This window comes from Gadus macrocephalus, chromosome 14 (genome assembly GCF_031168955.1).
Source record: "Gadus macrocephalus chromosome 14, ASM3116895v1".
Classification (NCBI taxonomy): domain Eukaryota; kingdom Metazoa; phylum Chordata; class Actinopteri; order Gadiformes; family Gadidae; genus Gadus; species Gadus macrocephalus.
In genome coordinates, this window is record NC_082395.1 from 9,104,079 (window position 1) to 9,121,720 (window position 17,642).

General features: G+C 40.2%; 1 protein-coding gene across 6 annotated transcripts in view; it reads left to right on the forward strand.

The window, feature by feature from the left end:
• The window catches only part of sbf2 (SET binding factor 2), a 97,650-nt gene that overhangs the window by 7,174 nt on the left and 72,834 nt on the right, over positions 1-17,642 (forward strand). For all 6 annotated transcript variants that reach the window (XM_060071543.1, XM_060071546.1, XM_060071542.1 and 3 more), the window contains exon 2: positions 4,998-5,083. In XM_060071543.1, the coding sequence (XP_059927526.1) occupies positions 4,998-5,083 (86 nt within the window). The remainder of the gene's footprint in view (positions 1-4,997; positions 5,084-17,642) is intronic.

A 17,642-nucleotide genomic window follows, 5' to 3' on the forward strand; every position in this document is an offset into this window, starting at 1 on the left:
CGGGGCCCTATTGTTGTAAAGTAATCAGGGCCGAATTTCGGTTCCTGAAATGCAAAAAGCACATCAGAGTGGTGAGCGAGTAGGATAGATTATACATTGGAATATAATGCCGCTTTTCCACTGCATGGTACCAGCTCGACACGACTCGACTCAGCTCGCATTTTTTGCGTTTCCACCGCGAAAACATGGTATCTGGTACCTGAAGTGGCTGCTTTTTCTAGTACCGCCTCGCTCTAGGTTCCAAGCGAGCTGAGCCGATGCTAAAAGGTGACGTCGGCAGACGGCCGGCCACTGATTGGCCAGAGAGTGTGACGAAGTCACGAGAGCGACATGGCAACCATGCTGGTAACAGCCATAGCAGCGCCGCAGCCAACATATTCCACTTCTTGAACTTCTTCAACATGCCAGCTAATAATACGAACACGAATACCATCGCATCGATGTCCTCCATTGTTGTTATGTGGGTTCTGTCCTTGTGTGGGTTGCGTAGGTGTTGTTTGCGTCGCGTACAAAAATACGTCACGGCCCTTTCGCGCAGCCGACCCCGCCCACGTCCAGGAGGTACTATTTGCGGTGGAAAAAAAGGAACCGTGCTGCTACCGTGTCGAGTCTTGTCGTGTCGTGTCGTGTCGAGTCGTGTCGAGTCGAGCTACATGTGCGGTGGAAAAGCGGCATAAGAGAGCGAGGAGGCTACAGTATAGGTCAGGGATGGGCAACTGGCGGCCCGCGGGCCTCACTCAGTGCGGCCCGCATCCTCACTCAGTCAGGCCCGCACATAATAAAAAAAAAAGAATAATAATAATTGATCGAGTTACAGAAAACTCGGTCAAGAAAGATGAGAAGAATTCCTAGAATTCGAAGGCAAACCCATGCGTCTAGTTTGCTTAGAAACTATATCAGTCATTAAAGATATCCACTTAAGTCGCCACTACAACTGCTACAACTGCTTGTTGGGTTTGAGTTCATTGAGTTGTTGCACTTAATGTTGGGCCACTGTTTTTCAGTTTTTTGACTTAATTGAATGATGATGTATGTGAGCCCTTTGCACTGATAAAAATACTGACCATTCATGTGGCTGTTTGAGCATGGAAAACATGAAATGAATGTATGTTGGTTCAATTAACATACCGTACATAGGTTATGATTCTGGATGATTTTTTAGGTAGTGGCCATCCCCAAAATGCACCAGAATACAGGAAATCATATCTACCAAATTCAAAATTGTGTAGCTTCACTCAGCTCACGTTTAGTTGAAGTGTGCAGTCATGTGGCCCTCCGATGGTTATGATGAAAAATGTGGCCCTCTTTATCATCAAAGTTGCCCATCCCTGGTATAGGTTAATGAGAGAGAGATAGTATGCTTCAGTATACATCACAGCGGAAGAGAGAGCACCCCACTGCATCCCAGCTGATCATGACGTGGAGGGGCTCTCCATTGCCCCTAATGGCAATGGAGAGCCCAAAAAAAGTCAATGCAATGCTCGCTGTAATAGTTTGTTTGGTACCTATATCGGTCGAAATGTGACCAGTACCCACCCTACCGGTAACCATAATGTTGCGTGAATCTGGACATTTTTCATTTACTTGTATTGGCGGACTTGTCGGATAGTCCACAGGTGAACATGAAAATCCAATTGTCGTAAACTTGTGGATGAGGTTGTAATGAGATTTTTAGAGAGGATAGGATTTATTTGGAGCTCCAGCTCTTACAAATATTTGTTTAGAAGAAATGAGAATCTTACTGAAAAAAAGCCAGACAAGAAAGCTGAGGAAGTTAGCAGGAAATGGATCGTTAACTTAAATGAGCAATGAGAAGGATATCTCAAAACCACTTTTTAGTAGTATTAATTTTGTTGCTTTATTAAAATAGAAAAATATATAATTTACGTAATTTTTTCTCTCATATCCCACACAGGAGAATAAAAACATTTATTTAATTGAATGCATGATTTACATCTTACAATAATTTAGGCATGAAGTCATACTGTAAGACAATACAGAACATTGTGCAACAATTTGTGTCCTTGTATTGATATTCTGTTTATTATGTTGTTATGATATATATATTTTTTTCTATTAACTTCTATAAACAAAATTTCAGTTGCGTCTCATAAGTCCTTCAAATTAATTGGAATTGTTTTGCTGAGTCAGCCATATGTGGCCTTGGGTGATTTGTGTGTGTTTTATTAAGACAATTGTGTCAATCTGGAAGATGGCAAGTTTTGATTTTGGTTACAAGGTTGAGGCTCCCCCCAAGATAAGGTCAGGGTCCAACTGTGTCTGCAGCACTGATTCTGAAGCACTGAGCAGCGTTAGTTCAACAACCCTGGGATTCTGCCTCAGATGGAGCGGGGGAGGGGGGAGGACAACCGGCGAAATAAATTTGGAACTTCACTCTAGATAAATTCCCCCTTAATCTGCTTTGTTTTCTGTCTATGTTCAGTGTTGGATTAAGCATCTTGAATCCATCCAATAATTGTTCCTTTTTTTATTGAGTGAGATCTGCTGATGCATTGCGCATTCATTATTGGAACCACTGGCTGTTTTTCTGGTTCTTGGATAGATTTAACTTCCAATTTAACCCCCATGATTTTCTCTACCCTTAATAACTCAAGTTACTCTTATTAAAGAGTTTGAGTGAACGTGCCTGATGAATGCATCAGTTACATTCTACAGGGTGTCCGCGCATCCTTAAAAAGTCTTAAATTCATGTTTCTAAATTTAAGGCCTTAAAAAGTCTTAAATTTGTGACAAATGTCACATGCTGGTCTTAAATACTGTAACTCAAGGTCTTAAATTGGTCGGGGCAAGACTATTTTTTTTTTTTTTTTCTCTGGGAGCTTTTCAGGAAGGACAAGTAGAGGGGCTTCTTTCTTGATAGCTGCATACATAAACGATTATTTGCGTGCTTGCTAGCTAATCTGCGACAATGGGTAGGTGCAAATTCAAGGATAGTTGGCTGGAAGAGGTCAGTTTCCGAAGTTGGCTTGTGTCTATTGCCAACCCCCACCATCGCATGTTTTAGGTCTTAAATTTCATTCAAGTTGGTATGAAAAAGCTCTTAAAAAGTCTTAAATTTGAATTGCTGAAACCTGCAGATACCCTGTTCTAGGTAAATGCTCAGGGGGGCACTATGATGTGGCTATGGGTGCCTTCTTGAGCCCAACCGATAAAGGATTTTTAAGGCCGATACCGATACAAATATTTGGTAATTTAAAAATCCTATATTCCGATATATCGGTCGATATATATTTAAAAAATAAGTTCCAGAAACGTGTAACAAAACATGAAAACAGATTTACCTAACATTGGTTATTTGTAGTTATTGATGCATCCTCACTAGAATAATTAGGTAATGCAGTTTAAAAATAGAGATTTTATTGTATTATTGCCAGAAAAGAACATCAAAATATATTAAAGTTCTGATACATAAAATGCATAAAAATACCAACTTAAGATATGAAGCTCAAAGTCCTTTGAACAGAAACACAATAACCAAATATATATATATTTTTAAAAATATTAATTAATCAGCCATTATAAATGCTGATACCGATAGTTTAGAAAATGTAGATAATAGGCAGATAATATCGGCCCGCCGATAAATCGGTCGGGCTCAACTGCTCAAGTGCCTTCACAACTGAAGCGTTGGCTGGTTCCAGTCCCTGGAACGTTTCCTGCACAGGATGGTTTGTTTGGGGTAGTGTGAATCCTCATTCATATTACGGTGCACTGCAGACCAGACCAAAAACCCTGGTCCGGTCTTGGTTCACTTCCAAGTGAACTCTGGTTCGGTTTGCTTTAGGTGTGAACGTGATCCTACCTAACTACGGGGAAGCAAACCAAAAAAGATTGTAGATTGGTTCAATGTACACATTTGCCGCAAGCTGAAAAAGTTAAAAACATATTGTGTCATGCCAGTCATGGTCAGATGTGGTGCAATCAGAAGGGGCACTAATCTAAATATAGTTGGACGACTACATAAAGATATTAGTAAATGATTGCTTGCTGTCACTCACAAAAACACTGATGTTTTTTAATTATTCAGTGAGCACAAAAAGTTGTTCCATTTTGACTGTCCGCAAGAAGCCAACAATGTTTGGTTCTCCTACCAAAGTCCAGGGTGAACGCTAACTGAACCAAATGAAAATGCAAGAAGTATCAACTTCACATCTGAAATATACAAGCCTACCTAACTATCTAGCTAGAATTAGTGGAGTCTCTGTATGTCTGTCCTTCGATTTTCTCGACAACCGATCATCCAATCGACAACGCGTGTGAATTGCTTAGGTCCGTACAAAGATCAGGAGAATCAATGCTGCGCTGTCATGGTTGTGGCCTAAATATCTTTGGGCCCAAATTGCCCCAAAGAAAATATTTTAGGCAGGTAATTGCTATAGAAACAACGTTTTGATTCTCAGTCTAGGACGCAGGATATTTACGTTTATTTTGGATTATACATCGCTACCACTCTGTTGAGTACTCTGAAAATGGCAGCGTTTCGCCATAAAAAAAATCCCTTGATACAGTCTAATGAACAAGCCCTACTGTGTTGTGCCGACTTGCTTCCTTCCAGCTGAACCATGTACCATTTAAAAACATGTTGTCCCAGTTGTCCTGTAAGACAACATGTTAATTTTTGCCTGAGGTGTTAAAGCAGAGACAAGTGTCTCTGCTTTTTTCCCCATTTTAAATGCTGAAACGGTTCAATTGGTTAGAAAACCAAGTGCTTTGTGGAAGAAGTCCACAAAGCCAAGTCAATAGCTTTCGGATCGACTCTTGGTCCGAGTTGGACTCTGTTGTTGTAAAGCAGGTCGCACACCTGTCAAGCTATGGAGCCCTGAGGGTTGTTGCTAGGGTGGTTGTCAACTCTGGGCCTTTGCACCTTAACTGCCTAAACATCGAGTAGGGGCCGGTGCCAAAAGTTGAAATGGATTCACAGTTATTAAAGTCAATTTCTTGCAAGTCCATTGATGTCCATTTGTTTTCCTCCCTAGGTTCAGAAGAGGGATGTGGAAAGATTATTCAGCGCTTCCCTAAGAAGGACTGGGAGGGCACAGCATTTCCTCAGGGTGTGGAGATGGTGAGTAATGGCATCCTATCAACTCAATACAATTCAAACATTCTGAAATGTTTTCAGAATGCCCATTAACCTCACCAATTCCCATCCTACTGTGGTCATTGTATTTATCACATAAACCAATTGATTTTTAGACAGATTTTGCTATCAGTATGAATCATGAATCCTGCCTAGTGCCTAACCTCACAAGAACCATCTTTGACCACTTCCTTTGTGATATGTGATAACTGGACAACAGCGTCTCTGTAGTGCAGTGTTTGCGCAGTACTATCGTGGTTAATTGTCTTCATCTTCCTGTCTGCCAGCACTACCAACTTCCTCCGCTGTAAATGCTTCGGTATGACTCTGTAACGGATAGAACAGAACGTTTCCTACTTTGTAACCAAGTTCTAAAACAATACTTGTTTTTGATTTGATGTTTGAGTTTAATTGAGCAATGATCTTTTAAGTGAGTTGTTTGTTGGGTGTTTTTTGTTTAACATGGAATGAGCGTTTGGCCCCCCCAAAGCCTTCCAGTATTTCAAAGACACATGTTTGTCCTTTAGAGCATGTGGATCAGATATTGGCATTTCCTGTTTCAACAATATTTTGAACGATTGTTTATTCAAAAGTAAATTTTATCCTCTTCTGACTTCTCTAATTGGGAAAACCAATTTTTTTGCTTCGTTCCTTCCCCTATCTCTTTACCACTGCCCTGGCTGTCTTTATCTTCCTAATAAGGAATGTGAGGTCTCATTTAGTACCCTATTTTCTCTCATTTGTTTGACTTGGGGTGAGGGTCCATGACAGGGGGTCTATTACTTTAATGAAGATAGAAAACATTGTATATCTTCTTAATTGTATCTCAAGAAAACTGCCTGTTGAGGTCAGATATAACAGGGTACAGTTGTGCTAGTCTTTAGAGCAGCATAACAGTTCCTCTCCACTTGATATCGTGGATTGATTGGAGGAATATTTCAACCTAATCTGGTCAAGTATTAGTAATGTGGATATGATGGCCAAGGAGACTGAGGTGTTAATTTTAAATGTGTTCGTATACAATAGGGTTATTTAAAATTGAATTGTATTAGCTTAAGTTCTGTTTCCCCTATCTCTTAACCACTTTTTTATTCTATCTATAAAAAAATAGATTTTAATAATATTGACAGATTTGCAAAGCACTTTACCGCTTGACCATTTTTGATTCACTCCATACTTTTACAGCGTATTTGGCTTTGGCATATTTTTGTCAAATGATAGTTAAATAGAAACTAATTAGCCTAAATTTAAACAAAATTGTAAGTTAAAGGGAGTTTGAAGATCTTACAAAGCCAACTTGTTACATCATTTGGTTACAATCTCCATTCTCCAAGACTGGTAGGTGCAACAGACCGAATTAATGCTGGGGTGAGAATCCAAGGTCTTTTTACGTCATCGAATGATATGTCTATTGAGGTCGACAGATTGCCTAGGAGACCGATTGCTTTCCACTAATGACCATTTTGTTCATTACCGTAGCAATATTTCTGAGACGGTTGTGGAGTAGGAATGTTTCATAGCATGTTTTTATTGGATGATGAATGAAAATCGATTTTGTGGGTTGTTTTATGGCATTTAGGAAAGAAAATCAACATATTTTCTTTCCAGGGTTCTGTTTTTGTAGTGGTTAGCAAGTTAAGTGAATGTCGACCCATACTGTACTATCGACCCCTACTGTACTCTAACCAATGCTTGAGTTTCCCCTCTCAACCACTGTTTACTATGATGCTGATTTTAGCTAAAGGACTTGACAAGGTACCAAACCTACGACCATTCTGTTTGGGTCGAGCTAGGGAAAGAACTGATGCGCACTGGAAAGTGAAAAACAAAAATAACAGCAAACATGCAAGTTCTTTCTGCCATGCCTTTACTATGCAGCGTAAAAATGCCACTGAGGCGTGCCTGATGTTTTTTTAAGGGCCTCAATGATGCCTTGTCAATTGAAGGAGTATTATGAAAGTTTGATGACACACTGCAATTCTTAGCTGTCTCATCTCTGTCTATAAGGCTTATTGTGGTGTCGCCACACAGTAATTCTTTTAGAAGTTTTGATGTGGAGCCAGCCTCTGTTAAATATAGAAATAGTGCCTGGCGTGAAGCCAAATCTTTCTGCTTAGTGTTTGCAGATGTTTCGGCGGGCCGATGTAACTGTTGGCCTGTGTGTCCCTGTGGGTTTGTTCTGTATGCCTTCGGCTGGGAAGATCCTCAGGCATACATTCTTGCATGTGTCAAGCTGAAAATGAATTGAGATATATTACCCTACACACCGATGCACAGAATGTACTTACCATTGATGGAGTATGTTTTTTGGTTTTATGATTTATAATGTACAACAACCCCTCATTTCCTTTGTTCAAATTTTTGTTGAATGATTGCTCTGGGATCAAACAATATGCGCATGAAAAATAAAGAATATGTGAACACTTCATAAAGTAAAGAAGGTATTTAAGGAAACTATAGAATTAGGATAGGGACTTCCTGAAATGTGCCTACTAAGTGGCATACGACAACCTTTTGATGTGACAAATGACCAAGTATTCCATCTTGGAAGGGTTTAATGAAGATACGCCATAGTGTTTAAGAGACCCACTAAGCAGTCTGTGTTTTGGCTTTGTTTTGGGTTGGTATGTAAACCATTATTTTCTCCACTCCACAAAGAAATGACTCATTTACAAACACTAAGGGATACATCTGTAGAAAAAAAGCAGTTGGCGGTCACAACAGACCCCCAGCGAACTAAATAATCACAGATGAAGAATGCACCAAGAACAGCATTTACAACCAGCCAGGAAAAATGTGTTTCCAATCTTTCCAGGCAAGTGACGATTATATGAACACGCTAGACTCTTGTCTGCCATGGAGAGGTTTTAGAGGTCAATACATTCCTCCTGTACTTTATGAGTAGGGCTTTCAAGGGCTAAGGCGAAGGAGGAGTTCATCACACATCACACACATCATGAAAGGTCAATGTAACTGTTTCATTTGGTATATAGAAAAACTGAAAAAAACAACTAAAATGATGATATTATGTCTGCTTTAAAGCTTACATCTTGAGGATTATCTTATTTAAACAGGTGATACTTACACAATGTATGCAACGCTAGCCATTGAATAAATTCTGCCTATATATAACAAACATGGAGGTCACCTAGGGATGGGAGTTGAGAACCGGTTCCGTTGTACAACTTGTTCCAAATTGTCAGATCCAACAGATCCATATGCCTCTGGGCTTATTACTTCCTTTTAGCGATTCCAGCAACTACGGGTTCAAACGTGTATTCAAGAAAAGGAGTACTCCTCAAGCCAATCATAAACGATGACATGTGATGTCGTTAAGTAAAGATGTACAACCACAAAACAAATACAACCTAAATCAAAATTAGGATATGTTTAATTTAGAGGAAAATATCGCAGAGGTTTAGAAACATAGATTAAAAATCTCTTACAAATACAAACAAGTGCTAAGAGCCTGTTTGCTGAGATTTGGACCGTGTATTTGATTCTTTTAGGGGTGTTTACTGCATCCCTATTCTCGACTCAGCAACCGTCGGTTACAGAGGGTGATTATCCGATGTCACATCTGTGACATCGGATAAAAAAGTTCAACATCAGGATAGAGCCTGCAGACATTGTGCTTGCAGACTCATTCTTCATGTCTTTAATAAGGTTGGGTCAATATTTTTCAGCTTGTCAATTCAGTTAACAAATTATTAGTCAAAATAAAGTCTGCAGCATAACAGAATTAAACCTCCCCTAAGATGTTAAAAGGAATCTGCCCATGCCTTTTAGAGGACTGGAAAATCAATTAGGCCAAAATTAACACAATTATAATGAGCTGATTTACTGAATCTGTGTGTGATAACAGTCTATACCTACGTTGTGCATTTCTTACAAATAACAAAGTAATGATATCTATATAAAAGCCTATCTTGGTTTAAACAATAAATGCTCTTAAACAGTAAACTCTTGAACCCTAACCCTTGTTTTTGCTACATTATAAAATATGGACAAATGTAATGATTCAGTCATCTGTGAAAAAATGGTTAATGATTTCCATCTATCATGTTCATATTGTTTTCTGTCTTTAGTTTTTGCATTGCCTTAGTTAATGTCCACATTCAAATACATTTTTCATTGGTTATCGCATTCTTGCATGCAATTTTTATTTTTTTTATTTTGGGATTTATTTAATATTATATTTAGTACTATATCCTGAAGAAAAAGATTTTGAAAGTCCATCATTGTCCATTTTAAGACCTAACCCTCTTTGTGGTATGTGTATGACATTATTATAGCAACACACTACCATTTATTTATCTGCTTACCATCAGATAACAAGGTAACCCAATGCTATGGTGTACTTATCCTGGTTTTAATGAAATTGAATATATGCACAATTATCTCTAACCTTACCCTTAAACAAATAGCTCCCTTAGGATCAACCTCCACGGATGAATTTGACCCAATTTGACGAGACTGTAAACATTTGTGTAATTTCTCTTGTTAAGAACTGTGTCCTTTTAAACTCTGCTTTTCTGAAATCCCTGCTGTAATGAGGAACATAGCATGTACTTCCAGGAAGGATGCATGAGGTATTCAGAAAATGTGTTTGGGTGTTGGAGTTGAGTGGGTATGAAGGAATTGCCTGTGAGTGTCATCTCCGCAGACTAAACGGCAAACTTCCAAACATGGCTTATTATGAAGTCAACTACTTTGTCTCGTTTTCTTGACTTTGGCCTAAAATGAAAGCGAAACATTTTGACTCTTGCCTGCAATATTGTGTCTAGCTAGGTTAAAATTCAGTCTAGTTCAGGATGAATTCCATGCACCATGTTTTGTGGCTGTTGAGTTTAGCCATGCTTATTTTGGCCGGACAAAATTGGTATTGAAGTCTGTATCTTATTGCAGTGTTAATCATTGATCATTGATGTCAAAGTAGGTTTTCTTTGCCAGACAACAGGCCTAGGAGGTGAAGGGTGTGTGTGATGTGATTGTATGTTTGGGTACAGTCCCCGGAGTGACTATGGACCAGACATGTCCCAATGCACGTCCTTCTCATGGTGTTTGTGCATTCCAAATACCAGGATGCAGGCCTTGCCTTGCGGGGGGGGATAATAGGGCCATCTGTTTGTCAGGAAGATCCACACATGATGAATCGCTGCTAGCTTTGCTGCTGAAGATAAACAATCCTGGAAGCAGACTCAAAACCGTCTCTCAGTCTAAACTTTCCGTGCTGTGAGCTGAAGAAGAGTGAGCTCACAAGGCTGTGGAAATACACAGGGAGGATGAGACCAAGCTCTCTCTCTGTTTCGTTTAGCATGAAAATGTTTTTTTTTAATCCGTTTTGTGTTGTTGGAGGCTGACCTTTTTCTCTCACACTCTCCACACACAAACAGGTTGTTTTTTCCTGGTGTGTCTTCACAACATGTGACGGTACCAAAACGGAAATGATTCACAGTAGCGCTACCACAGTTACCAGGAGTCTAAACAAACCTCAACAATGACAGTGACCAAGGGCCACCTCTCTTCCTGAACCAAAAACATCCAGTGGTGGATCAGAGCCAGAAGCCGGTGGGGGAGTCGGCCTGAGATTTGGCCCCTTGGCCAAGCTCTTCTCAGTACCCCCCTTGTACGCTGCACACTTCCTCCTCGTATCACAGCTGGTAGTTCCTGAGAGAGCCACACTACCTGGCTATTGGTCGGTGCCACCCGTACTAGAGAAATAGTGCTGACTGCCTCGTATTCCAGGTCCAATGGCTGCTGACATGCCGTGCATTCCTTCCTGTGCTAGATGACGCCTTCATTAAGCATGTGTTTGAAATGCCAAGACTGCTCTTTTTGACACCGCCTGCCAATAACTCATGCTTTTGTACATCGCCGTCTGTCCCAAGGGGGGACTGGATGAGGGGGTCTTTAGCAGTAAATGAGTGAAACCTTTTTTCTCTCTTCACAAAAACTGTTCCACATGTTTATAATAGTATCCATGTTGTTGCTGTGATATATGCATCACTGTACATACCTGCAGATCAGTTGTATGAGTCTTGGCTCATACAACGTTGGCTACTTGGACAGGATCATGTTTTTATCTGATAATTACATTTTTTACAGTGTACTTATGCTTGCTTTTATCCAGATCTGAGCTTATCTGCCATCAGATGCCCTAACCTATCAGATGATGCTAAAATACAAAGTCTGATCTGTGAGACTACCGACACAGTACCGTTAACCATACTCTCTCAACAATCATATAGAAAACAACTGAAAAGGTTACCATGGTGGGTTCATATCTGCAGTAGAGAAGGCGAAGACCAGAGTTCTAAAAGAAGGGGACTCTCCTTGGTTGGGCCTGGCCTCATCCACAGCATTGGAGGAAGCACCTGTTGGAGGGCCTTGTCATTATCAGCCATCACTAAAGCCATCTAAAGGCCAGGCAGTGTGACGCAGGGCTACTATTGTGCTTGTTTTCGACCCCAGGAGAAGACTGTTTACCCTCCCGCTTCGCATTTGTTTGTTTTTGTTTTTGTCTTCATGTATGAAGTACATTTTTACATATTTTTGTTGATTTGTTAGAACAAACGTCGAGAGTGACAGAGTTGTTGCTTTCGGCAAGGGGTTAGTAGAACGTGTAGCAGGCAGGACGTCCCGCAAAAGGTATGCAGCGATAATCGCGGTGTTTGTTTACAACACATCGAACGTCACAGGTGAGGCTTGATACTGCATAACGCTTGCTCTTTTCCAGTGATACCAATACTGCATTTGACAGAAGAATGGAGAGCAGAAAGCAGTTTGAACACAAAATACATGCCAGAAGAGAAAAGTATCAAGCAGCTAAACACCGTGCTCCAAGTCAGGCGCCAGTCACATGATGGAAACGTCATGAACACGTCAGCAACATGCCCACGCTCACTTGTTGTGAATAATCCAGAGCTCTCGGATTCTCCGGACTTTACACTAGGGGCCTGGGCGGTTAAACTCCGGGTAAAATCTGGATATTATCCGGACGGAGAATGTCGGGCTTACGATGCATGTGTGAAAGGGCTTTAAGCGTTTGGGCTATAAGAACAATAAAGGAAGGAAATTGGGCAATGATTATTGGATCCGAAAATTGAGGGTTGCCTGTTATCAGCCTTTACCTCTTTAAATGTTCAATCCCCACCGGGACCATAGAGGAAATGCAGTAATCTTAATTTAGTGTTAGAAGGTCTAAGATGTGAGCCAGAATTGAAATGAATCTGACAGTAGATTTATATAAGAAAAGGAATGTGTAGTTCCCCAAAGGGCCCTTTTTTATTTCCCCTTTTCATGCATTTCAGAATGTAATCGATTGCATATGTTGGGTTGCCGCATGTTCTTAATTTATTTTGTGTTCTAAAATAAACCCGTATTGGCCCCCAAGTGTAGAAGACTTCCCTAAGGACTTCACTGATGTGGTTAGTTCAGCGGTGTTGTCTGTTTCAGCATGACTATGGTTGGCACATCATTTTAAGACATCAAAATGTTTGCAACAGCTCCCCAAAGTTGAGAGTTAATTCTCTCTTGCTCTCCCCCCTATACTATAGAGAAAGAATATATATATAGGCATGGGAGACATTCTGATGGATTAAAGTGTTCCTTTGTAAACGGCTAAAAATATCCCTGAAATGAACCATATAGCGTTGCATAATAGATCAGCCCTTTGAACTACGAGAGCATTGTGGAAGAAAGCTCTGGTGTGTGGAGTAGAAGTCATCTGAACACGCCACCTCCACTTAAGGCTCCACGTGTAGATGGAGCCCAGACCATCTGAATGGATTCAAATCCTTCTCCACTTTGACCGATTGTTCAACCCTTCTTTACTCCGTTTACATCAGAGATTCAATGAGTCATGGGATGGTTGTGTTGTGTTGTTATGCAGACTCTTTGGGGCCGTCTTGTTTTGTTGTTTGTATCATTCTGTTCTTGAAGATGTGTGTGTGCCTGTGCGTGTGGCGGTGCGTGCATGTGAACGCACCCACTTAGCACTCCTGTTTTCCTCACTTCCTCCTCGGCTCACTATGAATAGATTAGAGGACCTAGCGCAACTCAAGACACTTCCTAGTGCAAATCTCCGCATGGCCCTGGCCGCAGCCTAGGAAGTCGAAACGACCCCTGTCTCTTGTGTCGTGTCCATCCGCTTCTCCTCTGGAGCTGATAACGCTGGACACTCGGACACCGGCTGCATACACCGGTGACCCTCTCAGCCCCCTCTAACCCCCTCCTCACCTCCCTCCTCAACACCTCTCACTCTTCTATTGTGTTGTCTTCCTTAGCACGTGTCTCCACACATTGGCTGATGGCTTTAGGAGGAAGGCAAATCAGGAGGATTATGGGAAAATGAGGCTGGCAGTGCACACTGTAGCTACGGTTAACACACACACATCTGTTGCTGTGTTTCCCTGAGCCCAGTGTCTGGGAAATCAGTTTACTTTCAGAAAGCCTGGAATTTTTTTTAAAGACGGCTCTTTGTTTTTTATACTTATTTTTATTATTATTATGCTTTAACTATTTGGAAATTATCAAAATCAAATCTAACAATTATATTTTTTGTCCAGTGTCCATTACAACCAAGTCACTTTTTTGATTGTCTGACGTGTTCATGATTTATTGTTTAAAATCCAGGAATTCAGGCTAATCTATGATGGGGGAAGAAAACTGAGACTGTTTTCTTGGAGCTATTCCACAAGCAGGAATGCTGTGCATTCCAATCAGTTGAGATAGTAGTGTTTTCCCATTAGCCTGCCCTTTTTTTCTCACTCAAACACATTGGTCTTGCATCATCCATGTTTAAAGTACTTTTCTTTTTTACCGTGATCCTATTTTCTATATTTTCTCCAGATAATGGCCCATGCTCATTTCAATAAGGGCAAACTTTATCAATGTGACAATTTATCAATCCCTCGTGAACCATGCTGTAAAAAGGCACTTTTATCCCGTTGCCCCTTAAAGGCACCCAGTGCAACTTTCGAGGCTTAAAAATAAACATTCAATTTCTAGTCTTTTTTACACGTAGTAAGTTTCAATAACTCCATACCATTACATACCGACATTTAAGCAGCAAAGATGAGACGTCGTTGTGTGGTGAGAACTGATACAAAATCGATAACAACAACAATGCCGCCATTTTCTTTATTTTTTGTAACCTACAATAAATAAAGCAGGCTTCCAGTCAATGGAAAAATGGCTTCTCCCCACCGGCGATTGTTGTTGTTTATGATTTTCTATCAGTTCTCACCACACAACGACGTCTCATCTTTGCTCCTTGAATGTCGATATGTAATGGTATGGAGTTATTGAAACTTACTACGTGTAAAAAAGACTAGAAATTGAATGTTTATTTTTCATTGAATGTTTACATAAAGTTGCACTGGGTGCCTTTAACTAATGTAAATTCTGCAACACAATTTCCCAAATCTGTAGTCTCTTTAAATAAGCAATGATTGAAGAGATGTGGTGCATTCACAAGTTTCATCAGGCTATGTGCAATGTTTTGCATTTGTGAATTCTAACAAAACTTCTTGTTTTAGCCAATCAACTCCCAAGAAAATGTGTAGTTTCGACTGAAATTGATAGATAGGCATGGTTGCCTCAACATATTGAAACCAAAAAAAGTCCATGGTTGCGTTTGAAAAATGCTTTTGCAGCACTGCACCAATTAAAAGATATTGCTCCTAGCTAAAGAATAAAGTATGCCCTTTGTTTTCCACCAATGACTTTATGCTAATTTCTAGGAATTATAATGGTACTAAGAAGAGACTTTTATGATGCGTATTCTTGGAGGAGTGTGTGTGTTTGTGTGTTTGTGTGTGTGTGCGTGTGCGCATCGTGGGTCAATTCTAAATGTTCCAAGTCTAACGGCAATGCATGTATAATTACACAGCCTTGGCCAATGGAGCCATGGACTGGCTTTAATAGAGGTTTGTCTACCCTTGCCCCCTCCTATGCTTCCCTGTTGTGATTCCTCACCGGTCAGGCAGCGTGTCTTGTGTCACACGTAGACAGTGGATAGCAAGGTCGGTGTAGGGGAATCAGGCCTCACCAAAGCACATGATGAGGCAAGATTGGTTGCAGAGCAGTGATATGTCACAGGCACGCCCATCCCAATAGGCCATGGATATCAGGACACCCCCGACATACCTTCCCTGGTGCCATTGTCACTTGACTGGGATCTAAATTTAGAGGTAGCACTTTCTTTAACTCCAATATGACTCAGCTGTCTGTGTGTGTGTGTGTGTGTGTGTGTGTGTGTGTGTGTGTGTGTGTGTTGTCCGTGCATGTGCATTTCAGTGTACGTGCTTGACGGGGCGTGCTTATCTGTGTCAACTTTCTGTAGGTGCTTTTGCAATATCAATGTCAATACGCGAAGCCCAGCACCTGTTGCACCGCAATTCATCGGTATAGGATGGCATTTAGCAACTCAATAGGAGTTTGTTCTTTCAGCTGCCACGGAAGCCTCTGGTAGTATTCTGTACGGCTATGCTACTTGAACTTGTGCTCTCTGGAGGTCTACCCAGCTGAATACCTCAATCAAATGCTTTTCTGGCAACAAGTGTACGTAGCGGGAGACCAACCGCACGCGCCAGTGGCAGCATAGCTTGTTACTACTAAAGCACATTGATAGACTGGCTTTTAAAAACACGTATTACTGTTTGGCAGACTGCAGCGGCCTGCTCTTTTCGAAAGACTGTTGCTTTTGCCGTTTTGTCTGTAGTCACTTCTAGCCTTCAAATATTTCTCACCTCTTTCTTTCCTGACACAAAAAGTTAAATGTCTCCTAGGAAAAACATCTAGCCCTTTGTTTGAGGATGTTATTTAATAGGCCAAGTATTTTCTTCAATTTTGAATACATAGAATAAATAAAAATGGCTGTGAAACAAATTCTGAAATTGATTGAATTGCAATGAATTAAAAGGCAATATAAATGTATAAAGGAGTCCATATAAATACATTTTCATCAAGAAGTATGCATCTTAATGTAATTTATCTGTAATATCATCTTATTTATTGCAGGGGACATTGATTACATAATTCAACCTTTTATATCCCAAATCTTCCATATTTTATATTCAAATCAGTTGGGAATGGTTATTGTCACAAATATATGTCTGATTAGACCAGAAGCCGAATAATTTCTAGTGGATGGAAGGACAGTATGCTACATGGTGCGTGCTACTCATGGAACATGGACATGGACCATGAAACATGCAATTACTATTTTCTAGATTCACCTGTGTTTGTCCTACAATGATCAAAAGGGTCTATTAACCATAAAAATGAATCTTTGCTTGCTCATGTTTTTTTTTTTTTTGGCTCACTTGCACACACAGGAAAACTGACACAGACAGGCAATTACGCCTCTGTGATTTCCCCTGTTTTTATAAAGGGTTTTTGATAGAAGTCATTCTGTTGCCAATTTCTTACTGAGTGCGCCATACTTGTGTTATTTCTATTTCTGCTTTCTTTGATCTCCCTGAGGACATTCCATAGGGGACAAAACAGTACTAATCTGGGTTGGACTCCAGTCTTTAACTAGCCTTTAGGTGTATGTGATGTATCACTTGATATCACCAGTTTTCTTACCTTGAACCCTTCTCTTTTTTTTGTAACAAAGTAAACAAATATCCTTTTGTTCGGTTAGTGTAGTTTCACAAATGACCAGGCCCCCTTTTTTTTTTTTTTTCAGTTTTATACTGCAACTTACTAGCAACCTACTGTAACTAGTGGGCTAGAAGCACATCCAATCAGTATCTATGTTGATAAAGGGATACAGTTCTGGCTAGACACATTACATGTGCTGATATTATTTCTCTAGAAGCTGCACATGAGTCAGTGTTTTTCAATATTCTCATTAAATGAGATTGAATGATTGAATATTTTAGGCTTATGTGTACATTCCTAATAGGGCCCGACCGATATTGATTTAATCGGCCGATTAAAAAAAACAACAAAAAAAAAAACATATAAAACGTAGTTTTTGATACCTTAAATATACTTTAAACACTTTTGACGACTATGTGAATTGAATGCAGAACCTTTGAGTGTTTTAGAATACATTTACAGTCAAAAATGAGTGTAATGTAAAATGTAAAATAAATAACTAACTCCCAATGTGCTGCGCTCGTGAGCAGTGACTAACACGTGCGTGCTGAGCAGTATGGTCTCACCGTTAGAGTCTACAGTATAACAAATTAACATGGCCTGGGACCTAAAGAAAAACAGGCACAACATGCTCAAACAACGCGTCTTGTGTACATTGGTGAGGTGAGCGCGCAGCTGCCTGAGCGAGCGTGCTTTCATGTTGCACGGTAAAATTCAATCTCCTCTTTTTTACTCCAGCTAAAGTTGTTAGTTAGCAAGGCGAGTAGGAGCGCAATCTGCAGGATACTAATCGCAATAACATTTATAAAAAAAATAAATAAAAAAAATCGGTTGTAATCTGCGTCTTTTTGGCCGATGCCGATTATTTTCAAAAAGGCTATAATCGGCCGATTAAATCGGCAGGCCGATAAATCGGTCGGGCCCTAATTCC